Source organism: Ptychodera flava, chromosome 8, assembly GCF_041260155.1.
Source record: "Ptychodera flava strain L36383 chromosome 8, AS_Pfla_20210202, whole genome shotgun sequence".
In the NCBI taxonomy this organism is placed as follows: domain Eukaryota; kingdom Metazoa; phylum Hemichordata; class Enteropneusta; family Ptychoderidae; genus Ptychodera; species Ptychodera flava.
The window spans coordinates 24953371-24972355 of NC_091935.1; the positions used below are offsets into that span (position 1 = coordinate 24953371).

Genomic DNA, 18985 nt, shown 5'->3' on the forward strand with positions numbered 1-18985 from the left:
AATTCCAAAATCAAATTTCTTGCACAACCATGGATTTGAAACCACTCTAGTCTAATCATGAACATTAACACTAACAATTAGGTGTACATAAATGCACAGATTTACCTAGTTTTGTATTGGAAAAAAAATATTCATAGTTTCATCATAGGCTGCCATGCATAGTGAATGGACATTTCAGTGAAATTCCAAAATCAAATTTCTTGCACAACCATTGACTTGAAACCATTCTAGTCTAATCATGAACATTAATACTAATAATTAGGTGTACATAAATGCACATATTTACCTAGTTTTGTATTGGGAAAAAATATTCATAGTTTCATCATAGGCTGCCATGCATAGTGAATCGACATTGTCGATGAAATCTAAAAATTACATTTTTTGTACATGCATGCACTTTTTACCTGCCACTTCAAGCAAAGTACATTTACATGAATTATCACACACATATGATTTGATATTTTTTGGACAAAGCGTTATATCGGCCGCATTTTGCCCTTCTTTTTGGGAGGGGACTTCAAAAGTATAGCAAGTCAGAAGGAGGTCTTGAACGCATTGCGGGTTTGTTGGGGGGTATTGAGTAACAGGGGAGGGTCACTTATTTTCATGCACGGATAAGGGGGAGGGTCACTAATTTTTGTGCATGAACTTTTGAAGGGTCACTATTTTTGATGCAGCGGTGTTTCGAAAAACACCGGCCCACCCCACCCCTGTAATTTATGTCCAGTCCCTTAGCCTCTCAAAAGGTAGTAGAAGGACTACTTACTATCTTATGAGCTGACCTTCATGTAAATAGACAGATCAAGTTAGGGGACAGTTCTTATCCTACCAGGGATTATCTGACCTCCTGTATTATGTCAAAAGTTATTTCAAGATTGGATTTGTTGGTCAGAAGCTTCGAAACATATCAGGGTTTTACACGTTCAACATGGCAAGCGCCGTCCGCCCGTCGACCTATGTTGAGGCGGAGAATATCTGGGCAGATCGTCCACGTAGCCGACACGAACACGAAGTGTCTGTTGCTACCAAAAAGTATGAGAAATAGTCAAGAATAAGCTACAAAATCACTATCAGTTTTACGTTGCAGGTAGAATAAGTCTGTGCCTTTGTCTAAAATACTATAAAAAAGTAGAAAGTGAACAACCAGCTGAAAGTTAGTTGAGGAGACCTTAACCGCATATTATTTGCATCTCATTGTTGGCTACATGGACTGTGTGCCAATATCTGCGAAGACCTTTCACCTCCTGAACGGTCTACTGCGCATGTGTAGTGAAAGAGACGATGGCTTGTCTGTCTCCTGCCCATAGTGCCTGCAATACGAACGCAATAGTCACCAATGGGCGATTGCAGTAAGTATAGTGTATGATTATGTTCCTCTTCCCGGTGGTTATATACGATGAACATTTGTGTCAAAGATGTTGACGTCATTTCTGACGAGACGATAGGTATTAAAGTCCGTTTGACCGTCATAGGCAAAGGCGCTCAGTCAGCAATGTGGGACTGCACGCAGGATGCTAAGCGCCTCTTGTAAGAGTTGAGACGGTGCAAGTGCCTCTCCTTAAGATCACAAAGACCTGCAAGCAGATCTAGAGAATATATTGCTTTAAATACGCAATCAGTGGCGAATTTTGACAAAAAAGCGATTGTATAGACTGTATTTTTGAGTCCCAGTTGTGCTGAATTAGCATCCGGGTATCACGGTATATACGTGTCAGAAAGATTAAGACCTTTGGCCAATGTCTGATACTGTGTTCGATCGCCCAAGTGTCAAGTATACATACTGTTTCCGTGTCAGCGGAATCTCGTTGCCAAATGCAGTACCGTGTTTCACTCTCTTTCGATAAACATTTCGCTACCGTGGGTGTCATAGGCCGCGAAAACAACAGACCACACATAGTACGCAGGTACTAATGAGGTTTGAGATATTACTGCCTGCGCGGTGTTCGTTTCGTCACACTAGTGATGACCCTGGGATTTGAAAGAGACCGGAAAGTTGAGCTAGAGCTGCACCGTGACCCCTCTGAGCTTAAACGTACACCTGCATTCTATGTGGCAGTTTAGATCGCATTTAGACAGGCTAGTATGGAAATCGTGATGAGCGTGAAAAATAACATTTCGACTCGCGCCCGGCGGGTCGCAGTGGTCATCGACCTCATGCTGGATTGTACGTTGTTATCATGTGCAGAATGAAACCATAAACGCTGCGCGATATCTGTAACTTTTTTATGTATTGTCCATCATTTATGTTCCAGTTTTAAGATACAATTCCATGATCTGCTCGCAAAATCATCTTGAAATGCCTAGCAGTGTGCAACTTTTTCAGTGCAGGCTGTTTTTTTGTTGAATGCCCGATATTGTTGTTGACACTGGAGTTCAGTCAGATTCAGTTTAGATTGAAATTTATTTGATGGCGATAACATTTAAATAATATTGCATATAGTCCATAAGGCTTTTCAACAAGCGGAATACGAAATATACTTGTTTTCACAACACAAGTGGAAATATTATCAAGAGTAGTTATTGTTCCTTCAATTTCAAACCTTTGAAGATAGGCGCAATAGCCCGGCCCGGGGAATTGAAGTGGGACAGCCAACGTTTCTACAGAAGCAGCTTGAGTATTTCTTCTTTTTTGAAAGTTTAATATACACGAAAAATTTGATAGCAGATGCATCCACCATTAATGTGAAGCGTCATGTCAAATTAAAATAATCGTAAATATGCACAGCAGTTAAGAAAAGTACGAAAGATTCAAAAAAAAACAAACACCAAGTAAAAAGATGAAAAATGTCAATTAATTAAAGGAATGCGTTCATGACGCATCCTTGGTAATAGTTTGATAATTATTGAAAAGGTGTTCGTTGAGAGCGCCATCTAGCGATATCTTGTCTGCGGTTATATAAGAGTAAAAGGATAGATGCTGTTGAGAGGACTGTAAAATTTTGACAAAAAATTAAAAAGTTGCAAAAATTGTTTAAAACGTGCGATATACTTCTTTCGCAAAAGTAAAATATGTTCACATAATAGGGGCACCAAACAGTTGAATTGGAGGGGCGGGGAGGGGGTAGCTGCCACCTCCGAAATTACGTCGAATCTTTGGATCGTCATTTGTTCTAATTTTGAGCTGAATCTCCAACGACCTCATCTTTCAACCCTTTCCCAACATTTAACATCAGCGCTGATTTCGAAGATTTCGAAAAACTTGACTCTCGGAAAATCGTACAGATTTTAGTTCGCAAACTATGTTTCAAGATCGTGTTGTGAAGTTTCTGCAAGGTCTTAAAATTAAGGCATTTTGCAACGCACGTGAATTCCACATGATGGCCCTTGTATAAAACACTGACTTGTCTTATACATATGAAGTCAAAAGTCGATGTCTATGGTGTCCAATAAAGATTGTGTTACTGCCGATGCATACAACTTCAGAAAGTGGAACGCGTATGCGGGCAACATAAATCAACGTTCCAAGGCCCGCGTATAATATCATGTTAGTCAAATGATAAAATAAATGCGATGAAATCAATAAATATAATTTTCAAAAAGACAGAAAACAAGGAGAAATATCTAATTTTAATCGGAACTGAATCACTGCATAGCGAATGAAAAACCAATTCGAAGACAATTTGAACAGCTCTTCCGTCTACCTTCAAATTATATTTTGACGAACTATCATATACATCAACAAGTCACGTAATATTTGATTTAGTAGTTTTGCTTCGTTTCACTACGATCTCCACGCGGCCACAACTTGAAAGTTACGGAGTGAGGGACAGACGGTCAATCTGGCGCGCATCATAGACTGGCACAATGATGACATGCCACGTACCCACCCCTGTTTTGCTCAGATATGTATGTCAGTATTTATACTGATACATGTATGTTAGTATGTATGTATTCAGCAAGAAGACTACGGGCAGATTTCAGTACATGCCTGTACAGGGTTGGTCGTTATCTGTAACAGTCTCCTAAGAAATAATCTCTGTACCAAGACCTGTAAAATTGGTCAGATATCAAGGGTGTATGAACAGGTCTCTATCAGGCCTGGTATTAAAGGAATGTATACAGTGATGTAATTTCTGAGTGTATCCAGTGCTGTGACCTCATGACTGAAATACTGGTGTACAAACAGTGGTGTGTCAGTGTTGAATTTAGGGAGCATTCGTTTTTTACGGGGAGGGGGGTCGGTGGAATTTGAGCAACAAATGAAATGTAAAAGGCAACCCCCTCCAAATCAAATTTCTAAAATTTGACCCCCCCCCATTCATCATTGTAAAATGTGAACACCCCCCCCCCAAAAAAAATCATCAGATTTGATTCATTAACCCTTCGTACCCTATGGCCCTGGGCTGAAAAATTAGGCCCTTCAAAAGTGTTTGCAAGAAAAAGAGTTACCCACCCCAATTTTCATACTCAAAAAAGCAACCCTTCCCCAGATGTCACAGTCTGTATCAATAATATCTTAATTGACTTATAATTTCCCATTTGACCTTTGAACTTTCAAAGAATCCTTTTTGAACTTTACAAATAATCACTGGGTGAAATTCCAATATCACATTGGTTTTTCAGATCTGCTCTTTTAAATATAATATTCTCGTCACGTACATTTATATAAATTGTCAAACTTTTTAAAGCACAGATTTTAAATGCTAGTTTTGTATTGTAAAAATATACAATGTATAGAGAATCAACATCTTTGGTGAAATTCCCAAATCAAGTTTCTTGCACACACATGAACTTAAAATCACCCTAATCTGATCAAGTACACGAATATCCATAATCAAGTGTACATGAATACAGAGATTTATCTAGTTTTGTATTGGAAAAAAAATTATTCATAGTTTCTTCATAGACCATGTATAGTGAATTAACATCTCGGTGAACTTCCAAAATCAATTTTCTTGCTCACACATGCACCGGTAACTATCCTAGTCTGATCAAGTACAGTAATATTAATAATTAAGTGTACATAAATACACAGATTTAGCTAGTTTTGTATTGGAAAAAAAAATTATTCATAGTTTCTTCATAGACCAACATGTATAGTGAATCAACATTTACAGTGAAATTCCAAAATCAAATTTCTTCTGCTCACACGTGTACCGGTAACTACGCCAGTCTGATCAAGTACATTAATATCAATAATAAAGAGTCTATAAATACACAGATTTAGCTAGTTTTGTATTTAAAAGAAATTATTCATATTTCTCATAGACTACTCATAGATTATGTATGGACGACCAAGCTACATTTCAGTGAAATTCCAAAGTAAATTTTTTTCAATAACTCCATACAAACCCGTAAAATTTGACCCCCCCCCTTCCAATCATTGATTGTAAAATTTGACCCCCTCTAAAAAACGGTTTCGTACAAGTCAACCCCCCCCCGATTTCCACCGACCCCCCCCCCCGTAAAAAACGAATGCTCCCTTACAGGCCTATTACAGGGTCTGAAAGTATGTCAGCTTTCAGGGGTGTATATTTTTAGAAAAATTGGCGAATTTTGATGACAGAGATGAATACAGGCATAATTTTGTGCAGATTAAAAAAAAAAACAGGTCTGTATTCATCTTGCTGTGCACAGTCCTGTTAATATAGTGCTGAGACAGGCAGAAATTTGAGACCCTGTCTCAGCCCGTGTCTACAACACTGTACACAGTCCTGTCCTCACAGCCTGGGATACAGACCTGCACATCAGCCCCTGTCACAGCAATAGGACATCTTTGCTGACACAGACCTGTACCATAAGGTTGTGTCAGGGTCTGTACAGGGCCAGTCATGGGAGCAATTTTTTAGGTGTGCATGTCAGTATGTCAGTATGTATGTCAGTATGTATGTATGTATGTATGTATGTATGTATGTATGTATGTATGTATGTATGTATGTATGTATGTATGTATGTATGTATATTTGTATGTATGTATGTATGTATGTATGTATGTATGTATGTATGTATGTATGTATGTATGTATGTATGTATGTATGTATTATGAATGAATGTGTTAGGCACCGCCTTTCATCCACGTTCCGTATTAACCGTTGAAAATAACATCATGAAACGTCCTTATTTCTATATCTGTAATAACATTATTTTCCGTTAACCAACAGATTTCTGTTCTAAGAAGTATACGTATATGACACTAAAAATGGCGAGCAACGTTGAGCAATCTGTCCACATGAAAATTGTCAGTGATATTGATGAGCAAATATTAGAGTGTACAGTGTGTTATAAGAGACTGGTAAAACCGAAGATACTTCCATGTGTGCACACTTTTTGTGAGAAGTGTTTGGACACGTGGGTTGCCAAGAATGGGGGTAAGCTGATGTGTCCTACCTGTCGCAGTGAGTTCCCCCTCCCGGAAACTGGGGTGTCGGGACTCGGCAATAATCTATTCATCAACGATCTCCTGGATATTTTTAGCAAAGTCCGTTCCGAAAGCCCAGAGAAGACACTGTCATGTGAGCTTTGCGAGCGAGACGCACTGTATTGGTGCAAAGAATGCGCCCAACTTTTCTGCGACAGCTGCCGTTCATCTCACGGAAAACTGCGAATTCTCCGGAACCACACATTCATTTCCACCGAAGAGTACGGCAGAGTTGTAGCGGACGGTAAGCAAGCCCAGTTACTGCCAAGGTTCTGCAATCGCCATTCCCAAAGTCAACTAGAATTCTTCTGCGATTCTTGTCAAGTCACGGTTTGTATCAGGTGTGCGGTGACCAGCCACAAGGGAGACAGTCATCACCTGCTGTCCTTAGAAGAAGCAACACAGCAGTACACACCAGTTCTGGAGTCTCTCGAACAGGAGTTAGGAAGGGCTATAACGTCAATGAAAGCGATGCACGAAGCGGAAAAGAAAGGTCTGGCTGACTTTCAGAGAGAAATTAGTGATACTGAGGCGAAAATCAGGGCTCACGCTCAGAATTGGATGAAGCGCATTAAAAAGGAAGAGGAGAAGTTGTTAAAGGAAGTTAGACAAGTTGGTGAGACGAAACGTAAGCAAATTGAGGCAGATGTTGGAGCTATTGAGCTCGATTTGGAACGTCTTGAAAATACTTACGCGTATGTGAAGCATTTCCTACGATATGGCAGTCACGCAGACGTACTAGCTCAGAAGTCTGATATAGAAAGTCAATTGAAAGATGTTACAGCCAAGTCACTGACTACTCGACAAAAAATTGAGAAGCAGCCTCGCAGGTGTGTAGACTTTGAAATTAAGCCACTTCCTGAACGCATCGTCCTCGGAACGTTGAAAAGTAACAGTACCGAACAGCATAAGGCCGAGGAGACAATTGCCAGGGATAGCGCACGAAAAGGAAAAAGTCGCCATGCCACGAGAAAAGAAATTACAGCATCACCACCACAGCAGGAGACAAAACTGGCCACCAGTATTACTGATAGCACACACTCACAGAGTGACTTTAGAGGTTTTGACTCACCGATGTGTGATGCATGCAAGTTGGCAGTTATTACCTGCGCAGTGAAACTCCCATGTCGCCACCAGTTCTGTCAACGCTGCTTGCGCCCAAAGCAGGGCTCAGCTATCAAGTGTCTTGTTTGTGACAAGATTTACGGTGACATGCCCTTCGGAACGATGTGTCACGACGTGTCATTCAGTTACTTACCTGGATTCGGTTGTACTACCCTGGTCGTAACTTATGATTTTCCCCCGGGGAAACAACAGGTAGGATAAAAATTAAATTTCAATACGCCTACCGTATTCTCTGTGTGTTTGTGTGTGTGTGTGTGTTTGGTCTGAACACTCAAACCTGAAAAGCCGATTGAATTCTTTAAACATCAAAGTACTTAATATCAACGTAATGGTGCCTTTCTGGCCGATACTCTTCACTGTTTATTTGGATAAACCTTAGCAAATCACTTGCTTCTCTACCGTATGGTTGCCTTATTGGTGACTTTAAGATCAATGATCTGATATACGCAGATGACCTTGTTATTTTTTCCACCGGTTCTTACGGGCAGCAAATGTTAGTAAACGCTTGTGGTCATTATGGCAATGAATGCTCAATACTCTTTAATGAGAAAAAAAACACTGTATGTTAAAACAACCGAATGCAAGGAAGGTGCGACAAGCTCCGATATATTTGAATAATAGAATGCTCAACTATGTTTGTGTGTATAAATACCTTGGACACTTTATAACTTCAGACCTAAAAGACGACGATGACATTCAAGCTCAGACTCGCCTGTTTTATGCTAGAGGCAATGCTCTTATTTGATATTTTAAATTTGCATCGCTTTCAGTTAAAACCACCTGTTTACTGTTTTCTGTGATATCCCTTATTGCACGTATCTTTGGTCTAATTTTCCTGTGAATGTTTCGAGACAATGAGAAAAGCATTTTATCAGGTTTATCGTAAATTGACAGGTTTCACATACACTTTTGTGCAAAGTAACAGCCTTTTGTTTGTTAACCTATCGCTTTTAACATTTGACGAACCGTTTAGAAAAAAGTCGGTGAGTTTTTCTCGGTAATAATAATAATAATTTATTGTTTAAAGACCACCACACAACCTTGTCTCAGCGGTCTGTACATTACAGAAAATTACAGGTAGAAATAAAAAATTCGAAGAAAATACAAAGTAGACTGCATATCCCTGATACCCCCTTATTTCAGGAGTTCGAACTTTTCGATTTTCACTGACACATGGTAAATTATGGAAAAAACTGGTGTAATTGGATTTTTAACTCCATCTCTGTTGTCTGTTTACTTTTTATTTATCTGTTTTTGTATATGGATAATTATATCTGAAATAAACAATAATAATAATAATAATAATAATAATAATAATAATAACAAGGCAGTATTGCTGAAGGCAATGAGTACTTGGGCCGTGATAGAGTAATTTTGAGGACAATATATACTACTATTCAAATATGGTCTTGAATTTCCTCCTGTCAATGAGGCATTTGATTAACTGGTTATTAAACGAAGCAATGGCATGACAACGGCAAAATATGTCTAGCAACTTTTGTGGAGTTTGAGGCAGGGGTTCTTTATTTATAGCGGGAATTGCTTAAACTCCTTAAATATTCAAATTACAGCAAATTTCTTTTGTTCTCGATGGTAGATGTCTAATATTTAGATGGGCATATTTAGATTTCTACCCTATAGTTATCCCTATATACCAAAAATCGGACATCCAGCTCTATTGGCTTGCTCAGAATTAGATATGCGCATAATTAATGAGGTACAATATGTGGTGTCATAAGGTGTCCCATCATACCATTTATGAAGGGTGTAGCACTTGTGGTTACTGAGTTGTGGACAAATATATATATTTGAGGTCAAAGGTCATCGAGGTCACGTGACATTTTGTCAAAGTAATTGTATTGCTAAGTTATTCCTATATACCAAAAATCAGACCTCCAGCTCTATTGGCGCGCTCAAAATTATATATGCGCATAATTAATGAGGTACAATATGTGGTTTCATAAGGTGTCTTATCATACCAAATATGAAGGATGTAGCACTTGTGGTTACTGAGTTGTGGACAAATATATATATTTGAGGTCAAAGGTCATTGAGGCACGTCACATTTTGTCATAATAATTGTATTGCTAAATTATTCCTATATACCAAAAATCAGACCTCTAGTTCTATTGGCTCGCTCAAAATAAGATATGCACATAATTAATGAGGTACAATATATGGTGTCATAAGGTGTCCTTTCATACCAAATATGAAGGGTGTAGCACTTGTGGTTACTGAGTTGTGGACAAATATGTACATTTGAGGTCAAAGGTCATTGAGGTCACGTGAAGTTTTGTCAAACAAATTATATTGTTAACTTATCCCTATATACTAGTACCAGAAATCAGACCTCTTGCTCTATTGGCTCGCTCATAATTAGATATGCACATAATTAATGGGGTACAATATGTGGCGTCATAAGGTGTCCCATCATACCAAATATGAAAGGTTTAGCACTTGTGGTTACTGAGTTATGGACAATAATGTATATTTCAGGTCAAAGGTCACCAAGGTCACATGATATTTTGTCAAAATGTCTGAGATATCTGCGTGAACCGATGGGCTCACTGATGGACTCACGGACGGATATGAGCCAATCTATAAGCCCCCTGGACTTTATCCGTGGGGACAAAAAAACTGTGTCACTGCATCCTTTAGGCAATATGAATACAATGAGAAACTAAATTTTTATTTTTCTTGGCATCATACATGCGAGTCTATGGAGAACTGCCTTATACATGGGAGTCTATGGAGGTGTAAACTAAAAAGTCCTCTAACACGGCCAAATTTGATAGCATTGTGAAACAAATCGACGTGCATCTGTATGGGGTTGGGTACTAGGCGTGAACGGACGGACGGACGCACGGACATGACCAAACCTATAAGTCCCCTCGAAGTTCGTCCGTGGTAATTAAAAACAACGCAACAGTTATTACAGCTACACCGGCGGTAGATATCCAGAGCCCCGTACGGTCTGCCGCCGTCGCTTGAAAACAATCTCATGCACCCGGCCATATGGGCAGCTGGCCGGATGCATGACTTCCCGGAGAAGGCGAGCTGTCACGTTCAAGCTCAGGATTATTTGTCGATCAAATTTCAATAAATTTACCTTACCTAGATGAAATTTTGTCTATAGGCTGAAATTTCGCCGAAGTTTGACAAAATTACATCGATTTTTCAGGTTCATATGCGACATTTTTGAGTTTTGAGTGCAGACAGAAATAAGTTTTGAGGCAACATGGCTGCGACCCCATGTTGACCCCTAGCCCTGCGTACGATGCTATGTGCTACAGCTAACACACAGCATCGTACGCAGGGCCAGCGAGAGAGTTGCCGACATCGACGGTTATTTACGAGAAGTGAATAAAAGACTGTCATTTTTGGAAGCGATCGAGTAGCTGAGGTAGGCTGGGATACGACTTGGGCCCAAGAACGCTGAATTTCGGCAGTAATTTGGCTTTTTACGTCAAGTTTCAAAATGGATTTGAAGTCACCGACCCAACGTACGGGTCTTTGCAGGGCTGTGGTGTGCGGGGCGGTTAGCTGTAGCGGAACACACAGCATCGTACGCAGGGCTAGTTGACCCCCAAGTGAAAATGTGTTCGCGATCAAATCTTCCTATATTTTTTTCAGAATTTTCAACAAAATCATTGCTTCTTACATCTTTTGTAAAATATAAAATACTAAAATAAAACTGCGATGTGCAATGTCTCCAGATTTCTAAAATATCGTTCGTTGACCGTTCGACGCAAACTTGTGACGCAGTTGAAATTCAATACTGACTGCCAAATAATCTTAATGAGACGAGATCAGTCTAGACATCCTCCAAATTATCCAACCATTTGCATTGGAGTTCAGCTCGCTTAGAGTATCATAACATTTTTCGGCCTTCTTTTAGATCGACCCTAATATCTCCCATTTAGGAAATAAATACACAAGCTACCTCGACAAAACTTCGTGCACCATCCAAGACCAAACGCACTACAAATCTGTCTTGACGTCATCATCTCCTTACATGGTAATCGGCATACCGTATTTTTTAGCAAAGGGGACACAGAATACGTCGGAGTATTCAGTTTCAAAACGTATTACATTGTGTGATGTTGTCAAAAAAAAGTCATGTTACTGCAGTGGTATAAATTACAAAACACAAAAGTTCAAATCAGTTTATTTTGGACTGGCTTTACCCAACATTTCATATTGTTTCTTATGCCAGATTTGACCACGTGCTTACTGGCGACCCCTTTTCATGCAAATTTTGTGTCAAATGATGTGTTCCCCTGGAAAAACAAACGTACGATTTCTAAATGAAGGAGGCGAAATTTGCCCTCAAAACTCGAAACCACCCCTTTATGGGTGTATCTAGCTATTTTTAACGAGCTTCTCGAATCTGCAGCTCTATTTCGAAATGATGGTCTGGTTTTCTCAGCTCAAGGATAAGTGTTCTCCATCGCTGTGGGCATTACTATTCTCAACTGGGGGTACAGTTTCCAGTCGTAATGTTTTTCATTGTGTCCGGGATATAAAACCTTTCCTTTTCAAACTTTCTCTTTGATTAACACTAATCCACATCTTGTCAGTGATTAAACATGTTTCAAGTTTAAATGTTAAATTCTGGTCTCGAGCCCTCCTGTTCGACCAAACCGAAATTACCCCTCCCACTTTGGCTCGTCCAGTGGGTGTAGCAAGGGTCGTGCCATCGCCTAGGAAACGGAGGGTGCATTAATTGTTGCATTTCGATGCACATTTTGATTATATTCAGAAGATTTGTGGCAAACTCAGATAGAGAAGCATTTATATTCACATCTCACTTATTCAAGACTGGCTGAGAGCAGCACTTCCATTCAGTTAACATCATTACGCCATTTATTATGCCAAGAAAGATGAAGCCAATACATTTTGCCCTCCCTGGTCTCAGCCAGAAATGGTTATACCTTACAGTTTTTTCCCACGGAATGAAAACAAATGTACTTGGGCTGAGGCCCAAGTACAATAATAATAATATCTGGCGTACTTCGTGTTCTTCGCTCTGTCTGAAGGCTATACATCCAAAACCCGGCGAGCCGTTCGAGGGCGCTACATTCTTGGCATATCTACCGAATGACAACGAGGGCCAGGAGATCCTTCGACTACTGAAAATTGCCTTTGAGCGTAGACTGACATTTACCATAGACGCCACAGCAAACACCGTTACATGGAACGGCATAACGCACAAAGTATCGAGACATGGGTCAGCAGCGAAAGACGAAAAGTAAGAGACAACGATTTTCTCTGGTTCAATAAAGGCACAGACATCAAATAAACGAGTTTCAAAAATGTGATTTATACAGGCTAACGAATTGACATCATACGACAACCTATCAACATTCCCATGGACACATTTAAAACCTCCCCCCCCCCCTCTCTCTCTCTCTCTCTCTCTCTCTCTCTCTCTCTCTCTCTCTCTCTCTCTCTCTCTCTCTCTCTCTCTCTCTCTCCTCTCTCTCTCTCTCTCTCTCTCTCTCTGTAGCGAGGTACGTCCTGTTGCAGACAGGGACTTCTTAGCGAAAATGAAGGAACAGCTGGCAGCCAAGGGGGTCAAGTGATTCAGTCCATCCTATCCCAGCCAGTCCGCAGTCTACAAAATAATATTGACAGGACACTCTATACCAATGGATTTCTAATGTGATACTTCAGCCATGAAACAACATGACTGAAATTGACGCGCTTACATCACATTTTCTTACTTTTTACAAACCGATCACTTCGTCAAATGGTTCCATGCTAAAAGATACTTGACGTGACCTCTTTAATGGATACATGGCGTGACCTTGCGGTCAATCAATTAGAAAACATGTGGAGGTTAGAAGCTTTTAAATTCCCTTTTTTAGTAGTTCATTTTCCTCTCATGGTCACGTCGATTTGTGTATCATCTCTGTGTCGCTATTTATATATGTACGAGTTCTAAGAACTCAAGTTCTCAAAGTCTCACAGCAGAATATCACGCATAGCACTAGCAATGAAGTTTGTCTCTTTACAGTCCCTCTCTATCAATAGATAGAGGGATTGTTGTCTCTTCAAGTATTAGGGACCAGTAATGAGCCATATTTGCTTTCTGCCTTAACTCGTCGTTAACGCGATTTTTCTTTCGATTGTATGATAATTGCCTTTATTTTGTATAATATTTGACCCAATGTTTTCTTTTCACAATGCTAGGATAGGATTTAGTAGTGTTGAATGTTTGTCTTAATTTCTTCTTACATATGACATATATTTGCACCTCATCTATTTTTCCAAATCATCTGCCACAGTTCAAGCCAGTCATTCCTGTCATCATGCCAAACACGTTTTACTCCAAATATGTCTTATCGACATGTACTTTCTTTGTTCTCTAGGTTATCTTTGATTCACAAACTTCACTAAGTAGAGTCTGTTTTGATGTTTTCAAATACAGTCTTTGTAGTCCTAGTAACCTCACAACGCACCAGATACCCTGTCAAGAGTATTACACGTGTCGCCCTCTTGAGTTCATCATACAAATACCTGATTGAACACTTATATATATCGCCCTCTTGAGTTCAAATGAGAAACCTTACAGTCTGAAAGTATTATGTACAAATATAAGTTTTAGAAGCTTTACATACATTTATTTCCCGCATTTTGGGCCTGTAGTTGATATCTTGCCAGATATGAATTGTAAACTATTCAGAGCATTTGATGTTTTCAAATACAGCAAGGTGATGTTATTCTCAGACTCAAAGATAAGAAGAACTCTGCATTTTACAATTATTACAGAACAACTGGCATAAACTTGACAGGCATTCTCCTTTATTATTTCCACCAGAAAAATTATCAATTTTCACAAAACAAAATGCGGAAATTCTTACTTTATTTTCAGCTGTTAAAATTAAAAGTTTTTTGGATGATTTTTCGTTTACGGTACAGAATATGCAGGGTTAGGAAACTATACGGTTCGAGCTCTGGTGAAAGACCACTATTCACTGTATGGCTAATCTCACCCTTAATATCACGTGTTTCATATAGGATATAAGATATAGTCAAAGTTTGCCTAGATATACTTTGAAAATTATTTGGTATTCCATATCATGACTACCTACTTTTGATCGCTTCGAAAACTGATTGAAAGAATGTTTGGCAATTCAGAACACAGTGGAAACATTGTTTTTCAAAGTGAATGTCGTCATGGTATGACATTTCTACCCAAGATGATGATCATAAAAAAGAAAACATTTGGTCACCCACGCTACCTTAGATTTTCATATACATGTATGCTCTTATTCACGAATGAATTGACAACAGCCATAACTTTTTCATCATATTTCCATGAATTTTTTATTTACTCGACAGGTTGCTGTACTCCCCAAAGCATGTTGATACACACAATATTCAGCTCGTCAACTCAGCATGTATACATATGTAAACTATTGTTATTGTTGACAATTGAATTCTTGTCCGGACTGGAATTCAAATCTAAACAATAATGTGCGTTTTACACAGACGCCATGGTGACAAGCTAAATAGCGGGTGTTTCAAAATTCTTTTAGGAGTAGAATAAGAACTTGCAATTGACATGCAAAATAAAAATAATGAAAACAATTATCAAAGGTAGGAGTTGCTGGCCCTTCAAGAAAATTTTCAAAATGAGTAGTAGAAAAAACGAATGTGGTTATAAATTTAATAACAATGAACAACTTAGATATGTCTGTTTAAAGATACATGATAGTAAATTGTTGGTGATACAATGCTGGTAAGTTTGTTTCCTCCAATTCAAGAGCTACTAGTGACTTAATGTCATGTATACTTGAATGTTTGAAGCGTGGACTTTTTGAATTCAAGCACCATTATGGGTTTAAGGATGATATTTATAAGATCAATTTTGAGAAAAAACTATTTTGTATTCATTAAAGCATGCGAGAATGTTTTGCTAATTGAATTGTCAGTGTATCATAAATACAAAACATATTCATATTCATCTGCCTAAAGTATATTAAAATGCCAAATACTAGCCCTTCCCAACTAAGTATTGGTACAACTGTGCAAGAATATTGCCAGACAAATGAATAATTATCGTCCAGACTAGATCAATTCAGTTGTCAACAATGAAATTAAATGTTGACTACACACAGTGCAGGCTGGGTCGGCAAGTCTGAAGGCTAGGCATTTTAATGTGATTTACGATGAAGCAGGAAAAACAGTAACTTTTTGATGGAGTAAAAAGCTGGAAAATACAGCAAAGCTGACAGCAAACAGTAGAGCTTTTAAGCCCTTATATTCACAGTATCGACACAGTTTTTAGAACCTCTGAAACACCCCTAAGGAGTTCTGTGGGTTAACCAGTAATGCCACAGATAGGACAGATAACTGTCGCGTGAATGGTTGTAGGATTAGATACTCTCTTAAAGCAGGCAATAGACCACTGGGGGTTTGTGTGGATGATGGGCTTTGAGTTGTAATTTGACAAAATTTATTACACATTGTTTCATCCACCCTGTCTGCTAAATATACCACAAAGCTTGACAATATCGACAGGAAGGATCTGTGTAATTATACGCAAAATACAATTAGAAGGTGTGTGTACTCTGAGAGACCTTACAATATTACACAAATACCGTAGCTCGTGCCCAAGATCATAGCCACTAGTACAGCGGGCTTATTACAAAACACGTGCTACGTAGCATTCCGTCAATGAAAGTCATATTTTCCCGCTCAGTTTAGTTTTCAAAATATTACCCAAAATCAATATCAAAAGGGAAAAATTCGTTTGCACCTGACTTAGTAGCTAAACCCACAAAGCTGTGTTATACACATTGATAATGAATACTGTTTTTCACCCATTGTTACTGTATCCAAGTCTGGTTCAATTACGTACATGCACCATGGCAACAAACAAAAAGCTTTGGGTTTTTTTAATCGCGGTGTTGCCCATAGCAATGCCGGTACAAAGATCAGTTGCAGCTGGGCATCCCTCGGCTAGTCTTTGTACGCCAACATGTCAAAGAAAAAACAACCCGACTTTGTTTATCCAGCCATACGCGGTGAATATATATGCCTTCCCAGCATGCAATGCAAACCTCCATATTGCCGGAGACAATTTGGAGACTGGCCTTGACCGTAGACTGTGTGAAAACAGTATGTTCAGTGAAGATCAATTCTGGCAAGAATTCAGTACAATATTCCAATCGTACACTTTGCGTCGCATACCATCAACAAACATGAGCTGGCTAGTGTATTGATTAACGAGCGTTTAGATGGAATTATATTTAGATCTCCTGAGCAATATTAAATCATTATAATGACTCTGTCTTCAGATATTTATGTTGTTCATACTATCTCTATCACATAAAAGCGAACCATCGACTCTCTTATTGACCTCAATGTATTTTATATATTTCTCAAAATTTAGTTGACAAATACAGGTACATCGACACTGCAGGGGTGTTTATTGTTTACAGTCAGCGCCTAGCTTCCATTGTTTTGAGATTCTCATACCTTACATTACCATACCCGCTTTCTCGGTACTTGGCTCAAACCATAACATTGCAAACAAGAAATGCGTACGCAAGCAAGCGTTCAACATCGGTAAGGCGCCCAGCCGACGGAAAGGTCAAGCTGCCCTGACCTGTCCGGTTATCCTTCCATTCTCTGCAATCCTGATTCACTCGAGTTGAATGAAAAGAAAAGTCGTTCAGCAGCACTTAATGGGCAGAGACGGCTAATGGATGCCAAGACTTGTGTTCGGTCCTTGAGGCTGTCTTTGAATTACAACTTGGAGCAGAGAGAGAAAAAAGGATGCCCTTGAACGACATCTAAGACGCAGCTGTTCAGACAGACGACGAGATATCACATTGTTCACAACAACCATGTTAGAAAACTTGCGATAACTGTTTTGTCTTCATCCCGGCTCTCTACATCGCTTTCATTTGATCGTGCCTGTCAATAATACAAGCGCCTATGACAGTTTTAATTTTATGTGCCATCTTGTATTCATGGACAAGTTTGTAATTCCTGTCGATTCAAATTTAGACAACAAAACGATCACTAAGTTTATAGCTTTTCAATTTTATGCGCCACCATGCGTGTTTGTAATTCCTATCGATTGACATTACAATAACTCAAAAAATCACATAATTTAGCCAGTGAAAAAATATTTAAACCAATTTGGTATTAATTTCAAGGATTTTTGTGATTATTATGAGAATAACATAGTTCTGGGTCATTTGAACCCCATTGCTGAGTTAGCTGCATCTAAAATTTATACGGTCGTCAACCATAGATAATGTTTGTCATTCTTGTCTCTCTGATGAATAAAAATGTGGCGCTCAGCTTGTCAAGACTGCATGTCAATGCTAACAAGGAAATCCAAGTCAAAATTTGCCAATTTTGGTGGTGCAGGTGTTAGTTGTGTCGACTAAACATTTCGTGCGCATATCCCCAAACCTCCGACTGTTCATCACGTTTGTTGTAACGATAGATCTTTAAAGAGTTCACATTTAAGGCGAATACATGTCCAAAATACATGAACATAGATCAGTTGCTGTAAATATCAAACCATTCTCTGATTGGTCAGTATACCGGTGAAGCCAGTCCGCGCTCAGGTGTATCTTAGGCTTGCACAGACAATGTAACCAATTATTGTAAATTTCGATGACGCGATGAATTGCACTGACCCTGTACAGCTCCACCCATGTATATCCAGGGAAAAGTATTTGAGCATATTGACATTTCTATCACCGTATGATGTCTATTGTAAGATATTTGACACTGTTATTTTGCCTATATTAATACATGCATCGGAGAGTTGGGATACAAAAGCTACGATTATTTGGAATGAATTCGATATTTTTTGAGTCGTGTTTTTGAGGTGCCTCAGGCAAATCTCCAAATGTTGCTCGCGCTGTTTTTGGGAGAATGTGGAAAATGCCCAATATAATTTTGTATACTGCTAAAAGTTGTGTCAAGTACTTTTCAAAAGCTCATAAACATGTCTCAAACAGATACCAAAGAAAATATTATGACGTGCAGTATAAAGTTAAAATTTCTGGAACGAGGAAAAAACAACATGGGTGCGTCATATGAAAGATCTACAGTACAGTTGCTTTGCGATTTGCAGGATGTGTGGGAGAGTCAAAATGTAATAGATATCAATAGATTTGTAAAAACTTTTGTTACTAATTTTGTTGGGATTTTTACAAATCTGACGAGTGAAATGTGCACTTTGAATGTGCAAGTTTTATATCGTGACTTTGAATACACGCTTGAACCCGAAAAAAAATTGTTCTGAGTGAAAATATCAGTCCGTATGCAAACTATTCTCTCATAATTTAAACATTGAAAGAGGAAGACAATGTTGGATTGATAGAGACCAGCGACTGTGTGAACTGAATAAGGAAGGAAATGAATGTCATTTTCTATCGGTGTACTCTTTCTTTTAACTTTTTAGAAAAGACCACATTCAGATATATTATTATATGATGATCATCCATCCTTAAATAAGTATTGAAT

At 38.8% G+C, this 18985-nt stretch overlaps 1 protein-coding gene across 2 annotated transcripts; it reads left to right on the forward strand.

Annotated features, from left to right (window-relative positions):
* Positions 1-1260: 1260 nt before the first annotated feature.
* On the forward strand, positions 1261-16008 carry LOC139138853 (E3 ubiquitin-protein ligase TRIM56-like). Of its 2 annotated transcripts, XM_070707411.1 has the most exons (4): positions 1261-1349; positions 6102-7675; positions 12523-12734; positions 12993-16008. In XM_070707411.1, exons 1-4 carry the CDS (start codon positions 1337-1339, stop codon positions 13066-13068), a joined length of 1875 nt encoding a protein of 624 aa, XP_070563512.1. In that variant the 5' UTR covers positions 1261-1336; the 3' UTR covers positions 13069-16008. The 2 variants fall into 2 exon arrangements, with proteins under 2 accessions (XP_070563512.1, XP_070563513.1); XM_070707412.1 differs by lacking the exon at positions 12993-16008 and having other exon boundaries at positions 1270-1349; positions 12523-12764.
* The last annotated feature ends 2977 nt before the right edge of the window (positions 16009-18985 follow it).